Below are 9,140 nucleotides of genomic sequence, written 5' to 3' on the forward strand. Positions count from 1 at the left end.
TTTCTGCAAGTTACAAAATTTGATCAGGAGAATACCTATAAAGTATCTAATATATTAAAATGTTTCAAAACTTTTTACCTACACTGAATTATGAATATTACTAGAATCTAAATATCCACAGGCCCAAGTTCTCCACTGACAGACTCTATTTGCTGAGTTTAAGCTGAAATTCCAGCCCTAAATACTAGAGTTTATCAAAAATAAGGAATTATAAACCAAAGACAACATAAATTTTATAGCCCTCACTAATACAAATATACTTTTTCAATAAGCCCTTTTCTGGGGGCAGCAGCAGGAAGCAAAAGCTCATGTGACAGGTGCCCAAGACTGTGGCCTAGGCTGTGTTCTCATTAATATTTAAACTGGTCTTTGTGCAGATTCATCGTGTTCTCTAAAATCTGGATGGGACAGAAAAAAAAAAAAAAGGATTTTTTTTTTTCAAATATCAGAGATAATTCAACAAATGGGAACCAGGATTGAAGTAATAGGAGCTTCAAAATAATTTTAGCAACCCCAGGAATCACAATGAGCATTCAACTAAAACCTGAGATAACCTGCTGCATTAGGAGAGATTGCGGCAGGCAGGAGGCAGGTAAAGACCCTGTGTCATGATGTGGTTCAGTGGTTCCTTGGGCTCTGTCTACACATGGTGCCTCCAAAGTGATCCCGGACACCTATAGCACACTCACCCAGCAGGCCAGTAAGCTGGGTGAGCTGGGCTATCAGAATATATAAAAGCTCTGTTCAGGCCTTTTGGACACGGATATAATTCTGAGGGTTTCTAGCATAGTATTAAGAAAATTAAGTGGGGGATAGAAAGAATCCAAGCTATTTGTTTATCTTATTTAACAAACTCAATTAACAAACACATATATATACATGCTATGTGCCAAACACTATTACTTAGAGAGAGAAGTAAGTACTCAAATTCCTACCCACCAAGGGAGTTGGTTTTGTCTTATCTCATACCAGCTCCTCACTTTTTTTTATCAGTTGAAGGGGCGTCCTGAGTATTTCATTAGTTAACAGATAAAACTCAGATATTAAAAGTTTCATTGAAACCTCTAATTCTCTCATTTTTTTCTGCTGCACTGCCGGGCTAATGGAAAGAAACTCTTTTTGGGCAGTGGGCTGCATAATAATATTCATTGTGTTGTAATGAAAGGATTTGTTTTTTATGCTATTTTTACTATTAGATTTCAGATAGAAATACTGCCTAATTCCCAATTTTATCTGCAAACGCTGTTTATACATAGACATTAGACAACATTTCTTAAGTTGGAGAGTTTAGCAAATATGTAAATAAACTGGAACCAGAGGAGACTTTTGATGAGAAACATACTCTTTGACAAGGGAATATCTCAGTGCTCTGAGTGTCATTACATTGCTAAGATCTGGAATGCAAAGGGAGAACATGCGTCATTGTTTAATCTATAAAAATTAATGTTCAGAAAGTTTGGTTTCCTTAAAGGTTTATAATTTGCTGCATCTTCAGAGCTTAGGTTTTTAGAAAACTTTTTTGAAAGACATTTATCAAAACAAATATTATGTAAAAATTAATAGAAATAAATGAGTAAAATAGAAAAAAAACTATAAAATATAAGCACTGAAAATTTCATACAGGATAATATTGCTTTTTTTTAATTTAAATAAAATCAGAGAGTATTTTGGTTCATAAAAGCCTTATTACATTAGATCTTGATAAACCTCTCTTCTAATTTCATTTTATGAATTCCTTTTTTTCCCCCTCCTGGTGTGGTCTCTGGACTTTCCCAGTCTCTTGCACAATCTCAGTCAAAATATGCCAACTGGACTGGTTTCAGATCATATTACATTTCTCTAGAGATCAGGCCAAATGAGTCAGAAACAAACATCTCCAACGAGGGGGAGTTATTGCCTCATCTTTTAAGACATGGGCTAAAAATTTAGCTCTGGTTATTTAGCACTTTGGAGGCCAGGTCACCCAGAGTATGTTAAAATCTCTGACCAAAAAATTGTCCCTTTGTCCCCAGATATGGCATTCTGGTTACTAGGTAGCTTTTCTCCTTTAAATGGCTGACTTCCCAACTTGGTAAGGAATCACCGAAGTCCATCTCCTCTGAAAAAGTTAAGAACCCAGGCTGAGGTTGTTGAAAAATTACTACTTGGATAGCACAGGGTTCAGGATTCTATTAAGTGTGTGTTATGTGTCGTGTGAAGTAGGAGGAGACTTGGGATGTTGTACCATCCAATATGACAGCTACCAGCCACACGTGACTGTTAAGTGCTTGAATTGTGGCTAGTAACAGTTGTGAAATAATATTTTGAATGTATTATGTTAATTAAAATATTAAAATTAATTTTGTCCACTTAATTTTACTTTTCTAATGTGGGCTTTAGAAAATTTTGAATTGTACATGGGATTTATTACATTTCTAATATACTCTTGCTTAGAGGCAAGAGAAAGTACACATGGATGAGTGAATACCTTAGAGTAAAAACATTGCAAAATGCAAACTGTTTTTGCTAAACATTAAAAAAAGGCTAAATTTTACCCCAAATCATCAAAGTGCTTCTTCAGAATAATCAGAATATACTATTATATTTTTAGGTGGATCTGCTTTTTCTTACCAAAGATTTCTCTCTTCTTTCCCAGTCATAATACATCTCTTCATACCAGAAGTTAGATATAACTATGATTCCTACATTAAAAGATGTTTTAAAAAATCTTAGAATTTTCCTTCTCAGTCAGTATTCTCAGGTGAAAATTGGGTCACAGAGGCAGATATCAAAATTTATATCATGTGATGTCGTGTGATGTATCCTGCAGCTCATTTGAAAATACTGGCGGGACCAGCTGAGTCAGCAGAATCTATAGCAGAATCTATAGATACCCTCAAGCTTTGTCCTCATGAAGAGTTCCTGAAACTGTGTAAAGAAAGGACTGGAGAGGTACTGTGCTCTGTACATGAAATGAGGAAAGAGAGAGAGAAACAATTGCTTTCACTAAACGCACAATTTTTTAAAGCACTAAATGTAGAGTAGATGGGTGGGGAGGTAATTGATTTCATAGATTACAGGAGGAAATGAATAAGGAGGAAATCGTGTAACCTTATACAGACCCCAATTTTCTTTCAACCCATGATAAAATCTCACTTTGTTCATTTATTTGTTCTCTTATCTTTTGGGGATTTATCACATGCTTATAGAATCAAAATATTTATAAGAGAACATGACTGAGTAGTAACTGTTTGCATGCTAGTTGGAAAGCCTAGATGCAAAGCATATCTAAAATATAATCAAAGCCTGAAATGCATTATAAATCGACATGTTAAAAATAGTACCAAAGTAATAATGTTACCAAAGGCAAAGAATTTTCAGGTATTTATTTTTAGCTGGAGCCAATAGCAATGTCTCCTGATTTTTATAAAATTTGATCTGAACCTTGAATACCAAGAAAGCTTTGTCTAGGTGGAGAAGAGAGAGGAGATGGATAAGGTAGGAACTGGTCTAGTTTCCTCAAGATTCTTGTGTAACTATCCCAAATATGTTCTGGATCCCACTCTGGGCTCTTGAACACTGAATCACTTTCAATCCTCAGTTCTTCCTATTGTCAATTCAATCTACTACAAAGAACAAGGAAGCAGTGTCTTCTGGTACAGAAGAGAGAAGAGGGCTGCTATATGAGATCTTAACAAAGCAACAGTAATTAGTATAGAAAGGTTTAAGGGAGATTTAGATAAATCAAACTCACTGCATATTTATTTCCTGCAGATCTATCCAATAAAGGAGCGAAAGGACCGCACTCGTCTGGCTCTCATCATATGCAATACAGAGTTTGATCATCTTCCTCTCAGGAAAGGGTCTGAGCTTGATGTTACAGGGATGAAGAAGCTGCTTGAGGGCCTTGGCTATAGTGTGGATGTGAAAGAGAAACTCACAGCCAGGGTAAGGGCCCTTCGCCCACCCCAAACATGTATGCATTCAACACATATCCTCCTACTAATATGTTAGCCAAATACTTTAACAACCTTAGGCTGCATATTTGTGTGTTTGTGTGTTTATAAAATCAAAGTAATAGACATATCATTAAATTTACCTCTGTCTCTTTTGCTCTCCAAATATTCTCAATTCTATAAAATTGAACGAAAAGTGATTGGCACATGTACCCACACAATTTTTAGTTCCAAAGTGGGATGATCAGGATTTAGATTCAATAATCCTAGAAAATCCTAAAGTAATGAATGTTTAGTGGGTGTCTACTCACCATACAAACACTGAGTCCTGACTTTGTTCCAGGGGCTATTCCTGGCACTGGGAACAGGTCTGTGAATGAGACAGGAAGTTCCCAGCTTGACTTGATTTTGGTAGTGAACCTAAATGTGAACTTGGTGGAGGACAATCAAACTAAAAGCAAAACAGAAAATTTCAGAGATTTGATGTGTCCGTGTGTCTCCGTAAGAGTGAAAATAAAGTTAAAAGTAAATGAAAAAGGTCAAAGAAAACCTAAGAGTAGAGTAGTAAGTGGGGAGTAAGAACTTTGATGGAATGGTCAGGAAAAGCTTCTGTTAGGAGACAATATAGGAGCTGACAGACCACTACCAGGTACAAGATATCTCTGGAAAGATGTGAATAAAATACATTCCAAGAATGACTACAAATGAAAAGTCTGAAGTCTGACCCGAATATGAAACTGGCATGTGAGAAACATAGGAAGACCAGTGGGACTAGAGACGAGAGGAGAAGAAAGTCTGGTAGGACGGAGTATACATATGTCAGAAGGTTTATTTTATTCTAAGTACGGTGTGAAGGATTTTAGAAGGGAAGTTGCATAATGTCTTTATGACACAAGGTTCTCCTTAAGTAATGAGGGAAAGGACAGAAAATGTATAAAAAATGACAATAAGCAAATATAAAAAGTGTCAAGAGGACAATTTATATGATGTTGGTGGCAGCAGAAAGTTGTACCAACTATTCCATTATAAAAAGAAAAATAAAACTACCATTGAGTAACCATGATGTGAAAGCACAATGATTAGAACACTACCGATGTTTCCTATACTACTCATGATAAATGGGAGTTCAGATTAAATTTAATGCCTGTCCTATTAAAGTAAGACTCTGTGGTCTTTTTCAGGAAATGGAGTCAGTGCTGCGGGAATTTGCTGCCCGCCCAGAGCACAAGTCTTCAGATAGCACATTCTTAGTATTCATGTCTCATGGCATCCTAGATGGAATCTGTGGGACTTTGCATAGTGACAAAAAGCCAGATGTGCTCCCATATGACACCATCTTCAGGTTATTCAACAACCGCAACTGCCTCAGTCTAAAGGACAAACCAAAGGTCATCATCGTTCAGGCCTGCAGAGGTGGTGAGTTCTGAGTCAGAAAATCCAAAGGTCCTCAGGTGTTTGCTGAGGATTGTGATGTATGTTTTATTTTTAGGGGAAACGATCTTTGCTCCCATTAGGCGTAAGCAAACTGAATTGAATTATTAGGAAACTTCAGTTGGAGGGGGATGCAGGCGGGGGGTGGGGTGGGGGTGGGGGGTGCATGATGAGAATTTGACTTGTCAGCTGAGAAATACCTATTCAATTTAATCCAAGGTAAGTGATGAAGGAGATTGGCAGAATCTCTAAATTGATGTTAAACAAAAGTATTTCAACTTTGGAATGAAATCATTTCAATGACAGCTTTATTTGTAAATGTTTTACAGACATTCCGACATTCTCTGGCTTTTGAAGAATTTCATTTGAAAGTGAGGCTATTTTGTAATAGCAACACCTTTTTTATTTTCATACATTATCGAAGATGAAATTAGTAGGGAGATGAGGTTACATGGGATCACAATCAAATTTTTCTTTTTTTTAAAAATGACTTCCAGTTTCTTCTTAGCTTTTTGGAGCAGTGTTTGGGGGAAAAAGCAGAAATAACTTAGCTAAAATCTGGTAACGCTAAAATAATGTAAATAAGGTTTTAACTCCTTTGCTCTTCTTAGCAAATGGGTTCTTCCAGTTTTATGATGCTGTCACTATTTACTGACAAGATATTGTCACTATTAATCAGCACATTGCTTAAAGACGCTAGAAAGAGGCAAGGTGCTGTCTGTGTGGGGCGCGGGGAGGAGTTGCGCACAGGCATATGAAACTGGTGAGAATAAACATTTAAAAAGGATGAGTCAGGCAACTAAGACAGTCATACTGAGGGAGGCACACAGTATATGGGAAGTCGATGTCTCTGCAGCAAATCGTGGGGAATTGTGGGTCAGCGACTCTCCAGAAGCCATGGCAGACAGCTGTTCACAGTCACTCGAGAACCTGGAGGAGGACGCCGTTTACAAGACACACGTGGAGAAGGACTTCATTGCTTTCTGCTCCTCCACCCCACGTATGTATCTTTCAGTTGCAGACAAGAATTTGTGAGCCTGAGGCCACTTTTGAATGACTGGGACTGGCTGACCTTTCTCAAATGATCAATTTCAAGCCCTTTTCTTCATATTTCCCATGTGACACTAGAGTAGTGCCATTGCATACTCTAGTAGGAATGTGGATTCCCTTTTACAACAGGTAGAAAATGATTCTGTGGGGCTTCTTAGGCCTAATAGCAGAGGGACAGTGTTTAGTCCTTGACCTCTAGGTAATCATCTTAAGAAGCCTTATATTTGAATGTTTCTAATTTGAAAATTTTTGTTTAAAGTCTCTTTTTAACCACTTCATGGAGGTATAATTGACATATAAAAAGTTGTATATATTTAATGTATCTAACATAAAGAGTTTAGATATAGTATACACCTGTGAAACTATCAACACAGTTTATGCCATAAACATGTTCCTCCTCCATTCAAAAAGTTTCCTTTGGATCTGTTCATCTATTTTGTTTACTATATTGTGAAAGATGATATACTATAGAATCTATAAGTAACCTTACCCTAGGTGGCCATTTTGTGTTGCTTACTGTATGAACATGGGACAGTTCTTTAATCCTTCTAAGCTTCTATTCTTTCCTTTGTAAAACGGGATAATTCTAGTTATCTTTCAAGCTTCTTTTCAAAACTAAGTGAATGAACATAAGACACATGATAGAAAGTCAGTCCCAGGAATACAATACAATCATTATGTAAACTTCAGCAATTCTTTCCTTCATCCTCTGATAGTTTTTTATTTGTTTGTTTCCTCTTTGTGGAAAATGATTTTGTGTAGAAATATAAGTGCTTCCTCTAAACATGTTAATTCACAAGCTTTGCTTAAAAACAAACAGAACAAAAGTGTAAACAACAACAAAAAATAGCTATGGCCACAGCCCAAGACTTACCACTCCATATCTTCATAGATAATATATCCTGGAGAGATATCACAAAGGGTTCTCTCTTCATTGCACAACTCATCTCGTGCTTTCAAAAATATTCTTGGTGCTGTCACCTAGAGGAAGTATTTCGAAAGGTAAGCTTCTTTTTCCTTTTTAAATTATTTATTTGTTTAGTCAGACTTTATTATCATTATTCTTTGAAGTAATAATGAAAGACTTTGTCAGACAAACAAAAGTAGAGCTGTACCTGGTTTCTGTTATCCAGGGGTTTATCATCTGTTTTAGAAAGAAATGTCAATGCGCCATAGCAGGAGATAAAAACAGGACAAAATAATATAAAATATAACCTTGTATTTTTAAAAGCTGTAAGTTCTTAAAATTCTAAGAATGGAACATATCTTAAGTTAATTTTTGATACTTAATTTATTAAATAAAACTATATTAGGTGGTCTACTTGCTAATGGTTTCTATCCTGTTGACACAGGGGTAGATGAAACAAGGGACATAAGGCTACCTAGGACCTACATTTTTATGAATGATGGATACTAAACAAGTAGGCCAACAAACAAATGTCTGATTACAGATAGTGATAGGGTCAATAAAGAAAAAGATCTCAGAACAATGAAAGAAATACAGGAGAAGACATTCTTTGAGTAGAGTGTTCCAAAAGGGAAGATTTGATAGTCTTTCCCCAATTCAGGATATTCCATATTTCCCACTCCTTCCTAATTTGTTTTCCCCATAGTTCTTACCACATTCACTCAGTATATATTTTATTTTATCATTTTATTTTATTTATTTTATTTTATTTATCTGTATTTACTCACTTGAATGCCAACTTCATGAAGGCAGGGATTTGCTCAACATACTTGCACATAGGAATTAATATTTATTCAATAAGTATGAATGCATGAATGCATGAATGAATGATAGATGCTCCTCTTCTCCCCCCTCCCTTTTTCGTGAGAAAGGGGTTATTATTAAGAACACAAGAAAATGTGATTACTTTTAAATTCAAAACTACAGACAACAGTAGCACTCCTGTGGGAAAAGAGGGATATACCTTTAGTAAGTTGGAGACGATTAAAGTGTAAGGTGAGTCAGGGTCTCTCTGAATGGAAACTTAGAAAGTTAAGTCCTATTGAACTGATAAGAATTAGTCATTGTACTTTCAAGAAGACTAGAAATAGAATCTCATTGATCAGTCTGTGGTAAAAAACTTCAGAGGTCGGTTTTGTGGCTGGAATGTGAAAGTTGTTCAGTGTTCAGGCCTTAAAGACAGAATCCTGGGTTTTGGGTCTCATTGACTTGAGCAGGTAGCCTCGGTGGAGTTTAAAGGTAGAGGATCTTTGAGATCTAGCTCATGTGAACAGACCCCAAGGGATAACTGATCATCAGATTTGTAGATGAGAAATGTAAAATAGAGGAAAGGCAGTTTAAAAGGCCTTGGATTAGGCATGAGGTGTTTATTTTAAGATAAATGGTATATTCTGACATGGGATCTTACTTCTAAGAGGTAGGGTAACAGTGGCAGGGCCTTAGAAAGTGAATAGAAGATGTCTCGTCTAGAGTCTCTTTTTGTTTTCAGGTACAACGGTCGTTTGATAAACCAGATGTTAAAACCCAGATGCCCACCATTGAGCGACAGTCCATGACAAGATATTTCTACCTCTTTCCTGGCAATTGAAAAGGGTAAGTATCAAGAATTATCGGCAGGTGAAATAAATGGGAGGGTAATATTAGTGGTGAAGTCCAATGACCAATGATAGCCAATTGCTCATGTGGTCAAATTGATGGTCCTTTTTGATGTAGTTTGGTGATTAGGTGTTATCTTTTATTCCATTTATAGGAATTTG

General features: G+C 36.4%; 1 protein-coding gene across 1 annotated transcript in view; it reads left to right on the forward strand.

Annotated features, from left to right (window-relative positions):
• Nucleotides 1–9,140, forward strand: part of LOC107504294 — a 29,966-nt gene that overhangs the window by 18,864 nt on the left and 1,962 nt on the right. The window contains exons 13-18 of the mRNA XM_016133414.2: nucleotides 2,810–2,931; nucleotides 3,754–3,927; nucleotides 5,117–5,351; nucleotides 6,223–6,366; nucleotides 7,309–7,418; nucleotides 8,873–8,976. Of these exons, the coding sequence (XP_015988900.2) occupies nucleotides 2,810–2,931; nucleotides 3,754–3,927; nucleotides 5,117–5,351; nucleotides 6,223–6,366; nucleotides 7,309–7,418; nucleotides 8,873–8,971 (884 nt within the window). The 3' untranslated portion in view covers nucleotides 8,972–8,976. The remainder of the gene's footprint in view (nucleotides 1–2,809; nucleotides 2,932–3,753; nucleotides 3,928–5,116; nucleotides 5,352–6,222; nucleotides 6,367–7,308; nucleotides 7,419–8,872; nucleotides 8,977–9,140) is intronic.

Source organism: Rousettus aegyptiacus, unplaced genomic scaffold (genome assembly GCF_014176215.1).
Source record: "Rousettus aegyptiacus isolate mRouAeg1 unplaced genomic scaffold, mRouAeg1.p scaffold_m13_p_5, whole genome shotgun sequence".
Taxonomy (NCBI): domain Eukaryota; kingdom Metazoa; phylum Chordata; class Mammalia; order Chiroptera; family Pteropodidae; genus Rousettus; species Rousettus aegyptiacus.